At 42.0% G+C, this 15,984-nt stretch overlaps 1 protein-coding gene across 1 annotated transcript in view; it reads left to right on the forward strand.

Annotated features, from left to right (window-relative positions):
* CEP128 (centrosomal protein 128) overlaps positions 1–15,984 on the forward strand; it is a 228,169-nt gene that overhangs the window by 79,109 nt on the left and 133,076 nt on the right. The window contains exons 16-17 of the mRNA XM_054970762.1: positions 9,392–9,568; positions 13,241–13,300. Of these exons, the coding sequence (XP_054826737.1) occupies positions 9,392–9,568; positions 13,241–13,300 (237 nt within the window). The remainder of the gene's footprint in view (positions 1–9,391; positions 9,569–13,240; positions 13,301–15,984) is intronic.

Here is a 15,984-nt window from a genome sequence, read left to right on the forward strand (position 1 = left end):
GAACCCTGCTGAGGAAGGAGAAGATAGCAGTGTTCTGCGGGAAATGTTTTATCTTTTGAAAGAAAAATGCTGGGTGTAGTACTGGGTGGGATTCTTTAAAAAGTAAGAAAATGTTTATGCCTTAATGTGGATTTTTTTAAAAAAAAATTAAAAATGTAAAGAGTTTTGTAAAACTACTGTGGAGGAGAATGTTCTTTATTTCTATTGAGTTTATCGGTGTTAGTAAGTAAGCTCCCAAGAATAGCCACGTGCGTACATGTTAAAATGGCCACCTTCTTCTTTCTGAGAGGTTTTCTTGTTTAAACTTGAAGTGAGCCAAAACCTGTAAAAACAGTCATATATCTGTCCATAATAGAACAGACAAAATGTAGATCAATATTGTGGGAAACCCTGGTTTGATCAGAACATGTTAACCTGTACATCCCCAACAAAAAAAAATGATCTTTCTGGTTTCCTTTGACATTTCAGTACATATCAAAATTTTCCTCTAGCTTTTTTCCTATTGCATCTGCTTTTGGGCACTAAAAGCATTGTTCTTTTTTCCATTCATATGGGTTTTGCTCTTCCTTTTCTGAATTGCTTTCTTCCAATTTTTTTTTTTAAATTCGTGCCTTCCAAGTGCTCTACTCTACAGAACTTGTGCTTTGCCTGCTTATAATGCCAAATGTCTTTACTTTGCACCCCCAGTGTATTAGTGTTTCTGAACTTTCTTATGAAATATTCTGTGAGAGGTGGTGGGAAAAGGCGGTGGGACTTAACAGGTTCCAAGTATATTACCAGGACGTGACAAATTAATAATGTGATGTTCCAATGCAAGCTTTGAACAAAAACAGTCTGCCCTATTTTCATAAAATATAGGTTCATCCTGTAATTTGAAGGAGTCAAAGATAGCATCCTGAAGGAAATAGCTTATGGTTTCTATGTTCTCCAGCCTATTATCCAACTAAAATGATTCTTCAAAGTTTGGCTTAGAAATAAAGTCCTGCTGATGCATACCAGCCATTTCCAAAGACTGTCATGGCCAAGCTGTGTTTGGATTCGCTCTGTCTGATGACAGGTCTTCTTGATGACTCTTGTTCCTGCATGGACATAATTAAAGCGAGAACATGAGAGCAGATATCCCACGTTTACCAAATCACAATATTTCTCTGGGTTAAAAGAGATGGTTTGGATCCTTATTGCTGTGTTCTTTGGATTGGATCAGAGCAGCTGTTCAGGACTGACTCTTTTATAATGTCGAAAAATGAAATCTGACCGATGAGAAAATGTCAAATGAGAGTTCACTTGTGATCAGGGGACTATATACTGGTTTTATTTTATTTATGCACTCTTTATTTGATTATCAATGGAATCCTAAGCAAAGTTTGAGCCTTCTATGTCCATTGAAATCAATGGCTGCAACTGTGCTTACAATTGCACTGTAAGTGTATTTTCTCTTCATCTTTATAAAGTTGTAAGAAAAGATCCTTGTACGATGTCCTATGAGTAGGACGGAAAGCCCAGACGCTTCCATTCGCATTTGTGTGTGCAGTCAATTGTTTACATTCTCCCTCCCCCTTCTTTAAGGTTCCTAGAAGTTCTCCAGTCCACACTATGAGCAGGCAAGTGCCTGCCTTCACTTCTGCACAGTTGCTGCATCTTTTACCTTCTAATCATATCCTGGAAGCAAGGTCCACAATCATAGCCTGGATAGTCATATTGTGCAAGAATCTGCAGACGTTAGTGGATTTTACTAGCCAGTAATTTATAGTTGCCTCTAACTCCTCTCCTCCTTTAAATTCTCTGTGCATGCTGATAACTCCATACCAGTGCAAGGAGGGCTGCCTCATATCATGCAGATTTATGGAGGGGTGTTCTCATGTCATGTTCGTCTCCCCCTCCCGAGTGCCCCCCTACGCTTAACCACATTTAGTGCTTTATCTTCACTGTCCTCCACCCCACCCCACAGCTGCAATATCGGAGATCTCTGTTTCTGTTTTTGGAGTTCTGAGACAGCATATTTGTAAGGGTTCAGACAAGATGAAAGTTATCCATCTGCTCCTCTTATTTTATCACTGGTCGTAGCTATTATTTAATTTATTTTACGTTGCCTCTTTCCTCAATGGGGACTCAAAGTAGCTCACATCATTCTCCTCTCCTCCATTTATCCTCACAACAACCCTGTGAGGTAGATGAGGGTGAGAGGATGTGACTGGTCCAAGGTCACCCAGCGAGCTTCCATAACAAAGTGGGTTGGTCCTGGTCCTCCCAAATCCTAGTGCAACACACTAGCTGCTACACCACACTTACCTTTCCACTAGTCTTCTCAGTCTCTAACCCCCAGTTATATTCATGATTCTGGGGACAAGGGAGACAATCCACAGAACTGTGAGTGTACATGCTGCTAATCTTGATATGTAATTGGTGCTGCCATGTGCTGTCATGTTTACCACTATTAGTTGCTTGATTTGTCATAATCCTGTCCTCTGTGGAGAGGAAGTCATTGGTTATCCCCAGATGTGTCGTTGATTACCCCAGGGAGTGTGTTTACTTAAGCCATCAATTTCATAGGTGGTTACATTACAGTGGGTGGTGTGGGAGTGATACCTGAATGAACATAGATGATCTAGTTCTTTCCCATCACCCCCCCCCCCAAACTACCCCTTACACTGGCAGTATAGCAACAATAGCTAAACAACAGGGGTTCCTCCGGTATACACACTGTGTTAAACCAAAAAGCTCGGAGGTACTAATCCTTATTAAGTGTAAATTATGTGAAAATTAATAAAGTGCTAGGTGCAAAAAACAATTTGTGCCAATCAATATCATAAATACTTCATAAATAACAATTCATCTATAACAATTCATAAACAGCCAAATATTTACAGAACTAGCAACAGTGTAACAGTCCATATAGTTCATTCAAATGTCTAATTCGAAAATAATCCAACCGGTGAAAAGTCCATATCCAAAATTTCAGATGTTAATTCCAAAATACGAAATTAGGTGGAAAATGACCTGGAGCTGAATCTCTTCTTCCAAGAATAGCCAATTTATCAGTCAGGTGGAAACGACCTGGAGCTGAATATCTTCTTCCAAGAACAGCCTACGGGTCTAAGCCAGCAATTTTTCAATCCCCGTTTCGTACTGGGACTTCCTCATGGGCATTGTTTTTACGGGTCGTCTTCAACCACTCGCAATCACATCACTCAGTTGGTGAGAACTGACGGAACAATGCCCATGAGGAAGTCCCAGTACGAAACGGGGATTGAAAAATTGCTGGCTTAGACCCGTAGGTTGTTCTTGGAAGAAGAGATTCAGCTCCAGGTCGTTTTCTACCTAATTTTGTATTTTGGAATTAACATCTGAAATTTTGGATATGGACTTTTTACCAGTTGGATTATTTTTGAATTAGACATTTGAATGAACTATATGGACTGTTACACTTTTGCTAGTTCTGTAAATCTTTGGCTATTTATGAATTGTTATAGATGAATTGTTATTTATGAAGTATTTATGATATTGATTGGCACAAATTGTTTTTTGCACCTAGCACTTTATTAAATTTCACATAATTTATACTTAATAAGGATTAGTACCTCTGAGCTTTTTGGTTTAACACAGTATAGCAACAATAGGCATAACATAGGACCATGATTATTCTGTTAGAAATTCTCTTACGATCTCTTTCCCCATTATATGCTATCCTATCAAACAAAGCTGTTAGGTGATAGGACATCTGTTTTCTCAGATATCACTAACTGAAAATGTGCTTTGGCATTGAGCTGTAAAATTAAATCATTTTGCTTCTGGATAAATCTTCAGATATTGGTTATGATTTGCTCTCCTCTGGCTTGTCCTTATTTGTTGAGTAGAAAATCTCCTAGAGAGCTTTCCGGGGCTGGCCAGTTCTAAACAGAAGAAAGAAAAGCAACATATTAGCAATAAAAGCTTCCAACCTGTCCTCCCCAAGATAGTTCACATGCTGCTGCCTAAGGCTGACAAAGTGATGCTGGAACATCTTCAGATCATTTATTATTCTCTGATGTTGAGTTTACCACTTTGGCTCTGCTTTCCTCTGCACTCAAATGACTGCTTAACTTTTATCCCTTATAATGAATAATATATAGTGGTTCTAGTGGAAGAGGCTCTGACCCTTCCATTAGAATGTGCCTCCCTGTTGGGGTGTGTTAATTAGAATGGGGTGGGGGGTCTTCAGTAACATAGCTATTGTTTTCTGTTATCTACCCTACCTAATTGAGCCCCGTGGCGCAGAGTGGTAAGCTGCAGTACTGCAGCCCAAGCTCTGCTCACTATCTGAGTTCAATCCCGGCGAAAGCTGGGTTCAGGTAGCCGGCTCAAGGTTGACTCAGCCTTCCATCCTTCCAAGGTTGGTAAAATGAGTACCCAGTTTCCTGGGGGTAAAGTGTAGATGACTGGGGAAGGCAATGGCAAACCACCCCGTAAAAAGTCTTCCAAGAAAACGTCGTGGTGCGACATCCTCCATGGGTCAGTAATGACTCGGTGCTTGCACAGGGGACTACCTTTACCTTTACCTACCCTACCTAAAGTTATAGGGGGTTCTTTAAATCTGACTGACTCTGATTTCTCCCCCACTCGTTGCCCTAACAGTTGTTAAATATGACCTTTAACATAGGATGTGTATGTTGTAGTGGAATTTGGGTTTCCTGTTTTCCTGTATCCTGGAGATCGAAATATTTGTCACTAATGAGCCATCATTCACATCTCTATTTCCATTTAGCACATTCAATTTTATATTTCCATTTCTGAGCACAACTATGTCTCTGAAGTATGCTTGCCTACAGTTCTTTGTTTCCCTCTCAGTTTTTAAAAGAGTGAATAGAGTGCTTTCTTGGTTTTGTCCCAACATTTTGAGTTCTGCTTTTTAAACAGAGTAGATCTGGTAAACACTCACAATTTTCTGTTGCATTGGGACATTTTGAAATAGTCTGGATGCTAGTTCTTTCTGAGGCAGTTGCCAACAGAGTTAGTAAGAAAATGACTGCCGCCCCCGAACAGTGCTTAAGCCTCACACAGTAAGAATATTAAGTTTCTGGGAACCTAGGTGCATCCGAATAGCTAGGGACTTCTTATTTAGTGTCATTTTGAAATCCAAGTTTGCAAATAATAGTGCACGTGGGGCCAGCTCTGCTCCAGTGGTGTGATTTTCCACCCACTCTAACTCCTTATCACATCTTAAGCTAGAAGAGTTTGGGCAAGCCAGGGATGGGCAGATAGTTTAGTGTGTTGCTATATAGAGAGAGCACAAATGCACAAATGCACAGATAAAAACATTTTAGTTTCTGTATAGTATAGGGATGCCCAGGGTTGAACTATAACTTTCAATTGAGAAGGGAGCCATTTTGAGCTATCCCAGTGCTATTGTTGTTATGTCTGTACCAATAGGGACCATGCCTAGTTGCTTGGAGCCTGTTTTTACTCATTGCATATAACGAGACAAATAATTGTAAGCATGGTGCTTGCAGGTATTAGCCCCATCTTGAGCAGTTTCTTGTGGATTTGACAACTCCTTTTGTTGCTAGAATTTTTTTCCTGTGAAATTGTTTTTCAGAGTTGGGATTGTATATTGCCTTCACAGTGCAATATTACAGTCACATAGCATTTACCTTCATAGCAGACTAGAGCAGCTATTTCTAATAAGCTGTTTCTACCATTTAATAGAACATTTTAGCTAAAGGCTTGATAATTTCACTTAAAATGTTCTGCTTTATACACAGCCCTTTCTACACAGACCAAAGAAGCTGCGATGCCTATATCATTAAGTGGAGTGCAGCCAAAAACCACAGTAATTAGTATGGTACTTTTGCAGCTGTATACAAACATAAGACGAGTCCTGCTGGATCAGGCCACTGGTCCATCTAGTCCAGCATCCTGTTTCATATGCTGGTCAATCTGTTTGTTTAGAACGGCTCCCTTTAGTCATCTTCCGTTAATCTGTCTAATCCCTTTTTAAAGCCATCTGCTGCTGGCCATCGTTATATCCAACAGTAGTCATTTTCTCAATTTTGTTACTCATTGAAGAAGTACTCATTTCCGTTTTTTCTGTCCTGAATCAGTTGCCCATCAACTTCATTGGGCACCCCTGCATATTATGCCTCTTCCGTCTGTCAGCTGTCTGCTTTCCTACAGTGTAGTTCTGTGGTAATGCAGCTTCTGTCTGAAAAGGGAGGTAAAAAACCTTTGCTTCAGTGAACACAAGTCGTATTGCTGGAGGGTGGAGGCATGAATACTTTTAAGTTGCTAAAAATGGCAGCATAGTGAATGTCCAAAATCTGGTGAATGGGCATTCAAATGTGAATGCTGCTAAACCATGATGAATTTTAAATGGGTTAGAAAAGAGGTACTTACTCCCACAGTTCTTGAACATTATACTGGTGATGTATTGTCGAAGGCTTTCACGGCCGGAGAACGATGGTGGTTGTGGGTTTTCCGGGCTGTATTGCCGTGGTCTTGGCATTGTAGTTCCTGATGTTTCGCCAGCAGCTGTGGCTGGCAGCTGTGGCTGGCCGGAGAACGATGGTTGTTGTGGGTTTTCCGGGCTGTATTGCCGTGGTCTTGGCATTGTAGTTCCTGACGTTTCGCCAGCAGCTGTGGCTGGCATCTTCAGAGGTGTAGTACCAAAAGACAGAGATCTCTCAGTGTCAAAGTGTGGAAAAGATGTTGGCAGGTCATTATACTGGTGATTACTGGCAAATCATACTCTAGCTGTTGACATTCACATGGTGGAACAATGTCATTTGTTTTTTAGCTGTCTTCTGTAATACCTTTATGTGAGGCTTGCTTTCCATGTTGAAATTCACACATATCCACACAGGTGATTTAGAAGAGCCACATGTGAGTGGGAGGACAGGATGAGTCAGTGCTCAGCTCTCATGGCCCTTTCTTATGTGCCCAGGTTAATGCTGATCACTACTTTGGAGTCAGGAAGGAATTTCCCTCCAGGCCAGATTGACCAGGGATCCTGGAGGGTTTTTTTTCTTTTCTTTGGGCATCGAACAGGGATCACTAGTGGAGAGGAGGTAGCTGTGAATTTCCTGAATGGTGGAGGGGTTTGAACTAGATGACCTTTGGAGTCCCTGTGATTCCCTGCTTCTAGCCCCACAGCCCCTCTTTGGACATGTGTCTTCATGCGTATAGGTATCCATTATATAAGTATCATAATATCATAGAGCAACAAGAATAGCAAGTTTCTTTGGAATGTCTTGTGGATAAGCAGATGAAAATGGCCTTGCAGTTGAAGGGATCAATGGTAAAACGAATCTAGAGAAACTATGGGATGTGACTTTCCAGCAGCAGCCTTCTCCCCTCTCCCTGCCTATGCATGCTTATGTTGGGTTTCCCCCCCAATTCAAATACCTGAAGACGTGAGCTGTGACTTATATTGAAATAAATGATAGTCTTTAACATGCCACCAGATTTTGGCTTCAAGAGACCCTACAGGCATGGTGATAGTAGAGTGCTGGACTAGAATCTGGATGACACAGGTTTGATTCCCCACTCTGTCATGGAAGCTTGCTGAGTGATGTAGGCCCAGTCCCACAACTGTTCTCCCTCCAGTGCTGAGGTGAAATGGAGCTGCTGCTCAGGCTGTTGCTCTGTCTGTGTTCCTACCAGAGTCTCCAGTAGCAATTGGCACAGCAAAAGTTAACAGTAGTTGTGGCTGCCCAGTTTACCAGTGTCCAGTTAGGTAGGGGAGTGCTGGTTGGCCAGCATACAGCAATTCCTCCACCTTGCAGGGCTTTCTTGGGTAAGTGCAACTTTCTCTGAAGACCTCTCTCCTCCCTCTCCAATTCCTCTCCTTGGCATTTTTTTTGCCCCTCAGTATACCTACCAAGCATCATTATGCTAGGGTGCAGCAAGTTTTCCTCCTTTCCTTCCCCAAGACTTTTGGCACTTTAGCAACCTAAAATCTTCCTATACAAGGGGGAGAGGGAGGCTGGGTGAGCTCCCACTTGGCACCAATGTTTTTAAAAACACCCAATGTGCTCCAGAGGAAGGGGAGGGGTTGGCAAGCTCAAGAAGACAATGACAGGTGGGGACTAGGAGGTCAAAAATCCATATGTCCCCATCCACATGATGACCAAACCCAGGGGTCATTTTGTAGAAAAAGAGCTGCAGGAACTCATTAGCGTATGCCATGCCCCATGATTGGGCCAAAATGGCCAGGATTTGGCTGCTGCCAGATGAGGGAATGTTCCCCCACCTGGCAGTGGCCCAATCAGGGCCGTTTTGGCCCAATCCAGGCCGAAACAGGCCCAAAATGGCCCAGATTGGGTTGGTGCCTGGACAGGGGAGGGGTCCCCTGCTAGACACTGACCCAATCCTGGTGGTTTTGGCCCTGACCCTGACTGAAACAGGCCCCAAAAGGCCAAAAATGTCCATTTAGGGCCCTTGGGCCTGGATCAGGGCCAAAACAGCCTGAACCTGGTCAGTACTGGGCAGGGGAGGGTTCCCTTGCCCAGCACTGACCCGATCCTGGCCGTTCTGGCTCCTATCCCTGTGGAAAGGGGCCCCAAATGGCCAGAAATGGCCATTTTGGGCCTGTTTGGGCTCGGATCAGGGCCAAAATGGCCAGGATAGGATCAGTACCAGGTGGGGGAGGCTTCCCCCACCCAGCAACGACCTGATCCAGGCGTTTCTGCCCAGATCCTGGCAAAATGGCCAAATATTGCCATTTGGGGCCCTTTTGGGCCTGGATTCCTCCGCCTGGCACCAACCCTGTCTGTGCCATTTAGGTCCTGATCCATGCCATTTCGTCCCCGATCCAGGCTGAAACGGGCCCAAAATTGCTGAAAATGGCCATTTTGGGCCCGTTTTGGCTCAGATAAGGGCCAAAACATCTGGGATCTGGTTGGTGCCGGGCGGGGGAGGGTTCTGGGTTCCCCCACCCAGCACTGACCCAATCTGGGCTTTTTGGCCCTGTTCTGGGGCATTTCGGCCCAAATCGAGGCTAAAAAGGCCCCAAATGGCCAAAAGTCAGGTGGGTGGGGCCACCTGACTGTTGGGCGAACTGCCGGAACGGTGTTCCGGTGTGTTCTCCCTCCCAATGAGCCCTGACCAAACCTACTTTGAATATGATCTTTCAGGAAAGATTATACCAAAGCAAGTTTGGGAAAAAATGTGGCAAGATGGGAACATATGAAAAGGCTCTGCTATATTGTAATATTGTTCAGAAGCTCCTCGAAATCCACATTGTTTGGGAGGCAGAGCAGAGAAATCATTTGTGTGAAAACAGCCTGTGTGTTTTATTTTTCCTAAAATGCATAGATTTGACTATGGCAATGTTCTTTCTGTAGTGTTTAAAGAAAAACAGTAGTTTATTTGACAGTAAATAGATGTTTGGGATTTCTGTCTTTCTTCTTTACTTCAGGATAAAAGGATAAATAATGAAGAAGATAATCTAAGAGGGATGGAGGAGGAAAGATTGCGACTTCATGACCAACTGTGTTGTCTTCAAAACGAACAGGAATCCATCTTTTCTATGATTGGAAGTGAAATTGACGCTGCTTGTGAAATCTTCTCTAGGGACTCATTGGAGAAATTCAAAGTAATTATGACTTCTCAGTCCACTTCACACTTTATTCTTGTTAATTTACTCATGAACATGTGTTATGGAATTTTGAGCATGACTTCGGGGTAAAACTGATCTTGATGTAGGGAGGCGCTTTAGTTTGCTGCACAATATTTAATTTTTAAAAAACAAGGGTTTCCCATATTACACTTTTGTATGTATAATTCATTGCTTTACTTTGCCAAGAGGCTAAAAAAATGCCTTCTTGGGCCTGTCAGACAATATGAGATGGTAAAACTGTTCTTGGATCATGCTCCTTAAACTGGGAAATCTAATTGTGCTTCACCATGTGGGGGGAAAAAACTTTGCACATTCAGGAAGTTTTTCCTGTGGTTGAGAAATAAGTAGGATCTGGTAATTTTCCCTGCCTTCCCCTTCACCCAGCAGTATGGGAGCACAGTTCGCTGTTCTACATGCAGGGCTTTTTTCTGGGAAAAGAGGTGGTGGAACTCAGTGGGTTGCCCTCAGAGAAAATGGTCACATGGCTTGTGGCCCCACCCCCTGATCTCCAGACAGAGGGGAGTTTAGATTGTCCTCCATGCCGCATGGTGCGGAGGGCAATCTGAACTCCCCTCTGTCTGGAGATCATGGGGCGGGGCCACCAGCCATGTGACCATTTTCAAGAAGTTCCGGAACTCCGTTCCACTGCGTTCCAGCTGAAAAAAAGCCCTGTCTACATGACATACCTTATTATTTTCTTTATTAATTGTATTTGTGTCTAGAAATTAAGGACTATGGCTGTAATTGCTTTGGACAATTTATACACCACTTTTGTCTTGCATAGAGATGTAAGTTTTCTGGAGATTTTGAAGCTGATGTAGACATTTTTTCATATTTTATTTTAGTATAAATAAGGCAAAATTTGGGGAAAATTAAAATACAGGCAATACTTAGCATATAAAATTGTACTATCTTGCAGATTCATGGAATTTAAAAGGTGTAACCAACACTTGAAGATTTGCAAACTGCTGTACCCTGTTCTGCCATAGCATATGTGCTTTAATTTTTGCCATCTAAAAAGTTAGGAATAAGTTTAAGTTAGAAAACAAATCTTGTAGTAAGAAAAATAAAGTATTATTTAGTCAGAAAACCTCTCATGCATTCACAATATTTAAGACTGCCATCATATTTGGATATTGAGTTAAACTTTTGAAAACTTCTGTTAATTTGTTTTATAATATGAATGCTTCTTAATCGTCTATTAAATATAATTAATTAAAGGAATCTGCCAGGAAAATAGAATTCCATTATATTGCTGAAATTGGAAAGTTTACCCTTTAAATGAGACTTAGATTGAACTCAAAATTGGAAAGTAGTTTTTCTGCTTTCCCAGTAAAGTAATATCTCACCAATGGGAAGGAGCATTTTTCTCTTTCTGTGGGAAAAGATACTGCAGAGAAAAAAGTTCTAGTTTGAAGTGAAGTGGCCTATGTTCTCTAAGTAAGAGGTGTGGACTAAAAAAATGGTAAGAAGTTCTTTTTTTTTACTGAATCTGAGAAAAAAAATTGGAATTCTTCAATTCTCTAATTTGTTTCTGGTATTTCTGAAAAATTCAGCCATTGTTTTCTACGGGGAAGTCACTGTGAGAGATAATTTGCTGGGCTGCAGTGGTCATTTTTCAACCAAACTTCACTGTTCTGTAGCACTGTGGTTAAGTGGTTTGGCTGCAAATTAGAACTCTACTGGTTCGAATCCCGCTGAGCTCAGTAGGGTAGCCTTCGGTAAGCCACTCCTCTCAGCCCCAACTCCCCAGCTGCATTGTGGGGATAATAATAACATTAACTTGCTCACCGCTCTGGGTAAGGCACTACTCTGTCTAGAAGAGCGGTATATAAGCACAGTTATTATTGTTAAATTTGGAGGGAACCTGCTCCCGTCTGTCCTCTAAAGATCTCCCAAGTTTCATGAAGATTGGACCCCTGAAGCAACGAACACTGTTGCAACTTAGCCCAACACAAGCAAACAAGCAAGGGAATGCCTTGTGTTTATGATTGGGTACTACTTGGTTCTCTTCTACGGTGTTTCTCCACTGACTAAACCCAGTGTTTGGCTGCTGTGAATGACACTGGTTCTGTTGGACTAAGTTGCAACAGTGTTGCTTGCTTCTGTTTGGGTGAAATGATGTGATTCTCAGATGTGGTGCTGGTCCCCTTCCATTACGTTGGTTCTGGGGGGATTCCATTCCTGTGCTTCAGTTTAGTTCTATTGGGCTTTCTCTGGGATGAACTCAGCTTCGATTTGGAAGTGTGTCTTGGCCATGGTAGGCTTGCCCCAATGTGTTTCTACACTGGGAGTCAGCTTTGACTTTTTCCCCACAATGGAGTGGCTGCAGGCACTTTGTTCAGGGGCTCATAGAATTGGCCCCTAGGGTCCAATATTCATGAAACTTTGGGAGTCTTTAGAAGACAGTCAGGAGGAGGTTCTCTAAAAATTTGGTAGAGTTTTCAGGAAAAATGCCACCCCTAGCTTCTGGATAGCCCCCAGATTTTTCCTCATAGGGAATAAAGGAGAATGGGAAGGGGCACATTCTTTTGCAGGCCCATAAAATTGGTCCCCAGAGTTGAATCTTCACGAAACTTGGAATATCTTTAGAGGACAGTCAGGAGTAGGTTTCTACCAAATCCGGTGATGTTTGCTTGAAAAATAATTCCTGCAGCCCACCAGATACCTCCCTGAGTGATTTTCACATAGAATACAATGGCTGAATTTTACCAAACTTTTTTTTTTTAAAATTTGGTAAAAATTTGGGATACCTGATTTTTGTTTCAAATTTCCCAGATTTTACCGAATCAGCCAAGATTTGGTATTTTAATCTGAATTCTGAACTGAACTGTGAACCCCTTCTCCAAAGCACATTCATGCCTCCCTATACCTGGCATATGTGTGGTGGTGGCTACATACACCATTGTGAAACTTTTTGAAGCTATTGACTGAATCTCTCCCACCTCTTTAAATTTTTCTCCAGACCAGTGGATAACGTATAATGCCAACCAGATTTGGCTGTGTTCCAATGTCATTCAGGGCAAACAAAGCTATTTCTAAGGAAGGACAATGCTTCCTGAATAAGCATTGCCCTTATTCTAAATTAGCTTTGTTTCTCTTGACAGACGTCATCACATAGGCACCTTTAAGACTGAGCAACTTTATTGTAGCATAAGCTTTCAAGAACTACAGCTGTCTTCGTCAGATGCATCTGACGAAGAGAGCTATAGTTCTCGAAAGCTTATGCTACAGTACAGTTGGTTAGTTTTAAAGGTGCTACTGGGCTCTTTACTATTTTGCAACTACAGACTAACATGGCTAACTCCTCTGAATCTATCATCACATAGGGAAATCCAATTACTGTTAGTTGGATAAAAATTAACTAAAAAATGTAGCCAAGGCAGCAGCTAAAAGGGTATATAGATAATTATGAAAAAGAGTTTTCAGGAAACATTTCAGTCTCCCTAAAAGCCTTTTGTAATTTTAAAAATGCCCACTGAAAGCTGCTCAGTTCAGTTTTAAATCTGAGGCAAACAGCTACTTGGGTTAAAAATAGGCACCCATTTTTTTTAAAGTGGTCTTTGATTTTTCTGTAAAGAAAACCATTCCACTGTCTCTTGTGTATAATATGTGTCTTCTATGTGTTTATTTTTCAATTTATTTCAGGCAATATCACTTATGCCAGGGGTACAAAATGACCCTCATCGGTGGCTAGCAGAAACAAAGGTAACTATTTTTAATAGTGAAGCTAAGCCTTAGTTCAATTTCTGACTACAATTGTCTCATTAAGATTTTTAGTTAAGAAGAGATTAAACACATCTCTTATGTGTATTTTCTTTTGAAGTAGATAGGCAGACATCACTCTGTGTTTTGTTTCATGACATTTGTGTGCTGCTTTTCTCCGTGCACAGGCCTGAAGTGGCTCATAGAAAAAGTACCAGATACATTCAATTTGAACAAATAGTGCAATAAAACAAGCTAAATATACACAGCGTGATGGATGACATTGCCTAACACAGGCTCTAGGCTTCGAGTCCCAGGCCAAGAGCCCTTTGAGTAGTACCTTCGGCCCTACCCAGGCTTTTAGTACTTGCAAGATGTACTGGCCTGCAGGTTCCCAGTACTGGGGCCGGAAGGCGGATTGGGCTCCAATGCACAGTCCAAGGCTGGGATTCCAGGGGCTAGGCAAGGCATGGTTGTTCAGTCCTAGGACAGGGTTCCAGCAATCAGGTTAGGCAAAGTCAGGCAGTCCAAGATCAGGCTTTCAGGAAAAAGGCAAGACGGAGTGAATGGCTTCACAGCAATTGTACGCATTGCATCCACACCCAGCAGCCTCTCTTGGCTAGTTTTATAGCCCCAGAGCTAAGGGCCACGCATGCAACCCATTGCTTGGGAAAGGATCCTGCAACTCCTCCTCCTCCTCATCAGAGAGTAGCTGGCGCCGGCTCAGGAGGTGTGCACTTTGCCTCCTTGCCTGCAGTTCAGTTCTCGGCTTCTGTCTACGGCACTCTAAGGGTGGAGGTGAAGCTGGAGGGCTGGGGCCAGCTAACCTTCTCACCCGCTGGATCAGAGCTAGAGGGTGTTGGGTCTACTCTAGCTGTTGGTTGTGCCTGCTGATCTGCCGGCACCCCCTGCTGGTCAGCTTCTGTTAGCTTCCCTTCTCATGAGGAGTCGTTAGCTTCTGGTAGTTCAAGGCTCCTCTTCCCCTGAGGAGTCCTCACTGTCACTGGGCCCGGGCTGACTCATGACACAAGAAGAGGAGGACAAACTTAGCCCACATGTGACTCAGATGCTGCTAGCTGGAAAGATCTTCCTCATCTCCTCCTCCCCACTTGCTCTCTTTCAAGGGCACTGTTTGAGATAGGGCACCATTTGGTCACTCGCTGTCTGAAAATACATGTACAGAGTTGCTTATACATTTCACCAAAATTGCATAGTGACAGTTCACGCTTTTAGAAGCCAACATATTGGACTGTTACAGGGATGACTGGATTCTGGATCATCTGATATGAATGCAATGATAGGAAGTGTGTTGTCTCTCACATGTCAAGAATGATAAGGTCAATTTATGTTTTCTTCTGTTAGTATTAACACAGACATACCATGCTGCCCTACACGGGGTTATACCCTTCTAAGCCTATTGCCTAGGCTTAGAAGGCATCTGACAAAGAGAGCTCTGATTCTTGAAAGCTTATGCTACAAGTAAGTTGGTTAGTCTTAAAGGTGCTACTGGACTCTTTACTGTTTTGGAACTACAGACTAACACAGCTAACTCCTCTGGATCTATAGCCATTGTGCAATGTTAGGTCTGCTTTGGCATTTTTTCTAAACAAGTTCACGATCTGTGATTTGGCTACAGATGAATACTAAAGCATAGCACATAAATGAAGAAAAGGGGAAGGAATTCAGGTGTGTGTGCGGGGGAAGAGTGCATATGCCCACAAATCTACTTTTAATTTCCTAACCAGGCAGCATTATTTCTGTACCAGGCCAAATATATCAGGAATTTTTCAAGAAATCTTACTTATTCACTCCTGTTTTCTGAAGTCTTAAGTTTCCTTGTGCTTGAATTCACGTATGTTTGAAAGTCTTTTTATGAGGCTCTGGCTTCTTTATCTCTGCTTAATGGCTCAAAGAGATGACTGGTACATTCTAACCATTGTCTTTTACTTGAGTAACTTTTATAAACAGTTTTATCTCAGAGTCTTTTAATAGAATTAAATCTCTCATGATCTGAAAGCCATTTTACAGTTCACAAGACACGACTTACCCTCATTGTATATTTAGGATCACCATGAAGAAAGAAGTTGACCAATTGACTTGAGTGAAATTGCATTTATTTGCTCTCAATATTGCCTGAAGTTATTGATGGGCTAGTTTGTAATGCACACAGACCAAGAGTGAATATCCCTGTAAATAGTGGAGATAAGGGTTTGAATTGGAGGGCAAGGGCTGTCATGGAAACTAACTCACTATTCAGATGGTTGATGTTTAAATTTCAGGCAGTAACTATTAAGAGGACCTTTCAGAGTACATATTGTAATTGACTCATAAATTTGCCAGATGAATCTTTTTAGCTGTTAGTGGGTGAATCTTGAAATGAAGGGGACTTTGGAAATATATATATATATTTGTATTTGCATCCAGAAAACCAAACATCCTTAATGATTTGTTTGAAAGAAATACAGTTGCAACCACTGCTTGTGTTTTCTACATTTACTGGTAGATTCTGTAAAGAGTCCAAAGACATTGAATTTGATCCAAAGTTTCTGTGAACATAATAAGTTCACAAATGGTATTTTTACCTAGTACTCCACTCACAATCCCTGAAAAGCCAATGTGGTGTTGTGGAACCTTCTAGAACAATGTGTCATGCATTAGAGAATGGGGAACTTAGTTAGACGAGGGAA

This window comes from Eublepharis macularius, chromosome 2 (assembly GCF_028583425.1).
Source record: "Eublepharis macularius isolate TG4126 chromosome 2, MPM_Emac_v1.0, whole genome shotgun sequence".
Lineage (NCBI taxonomy): Eukaryota > Metazoa > Chordata > Lepidosauria > Squamata > Eublepharidae > Eublepharis > Eublepharis macularius.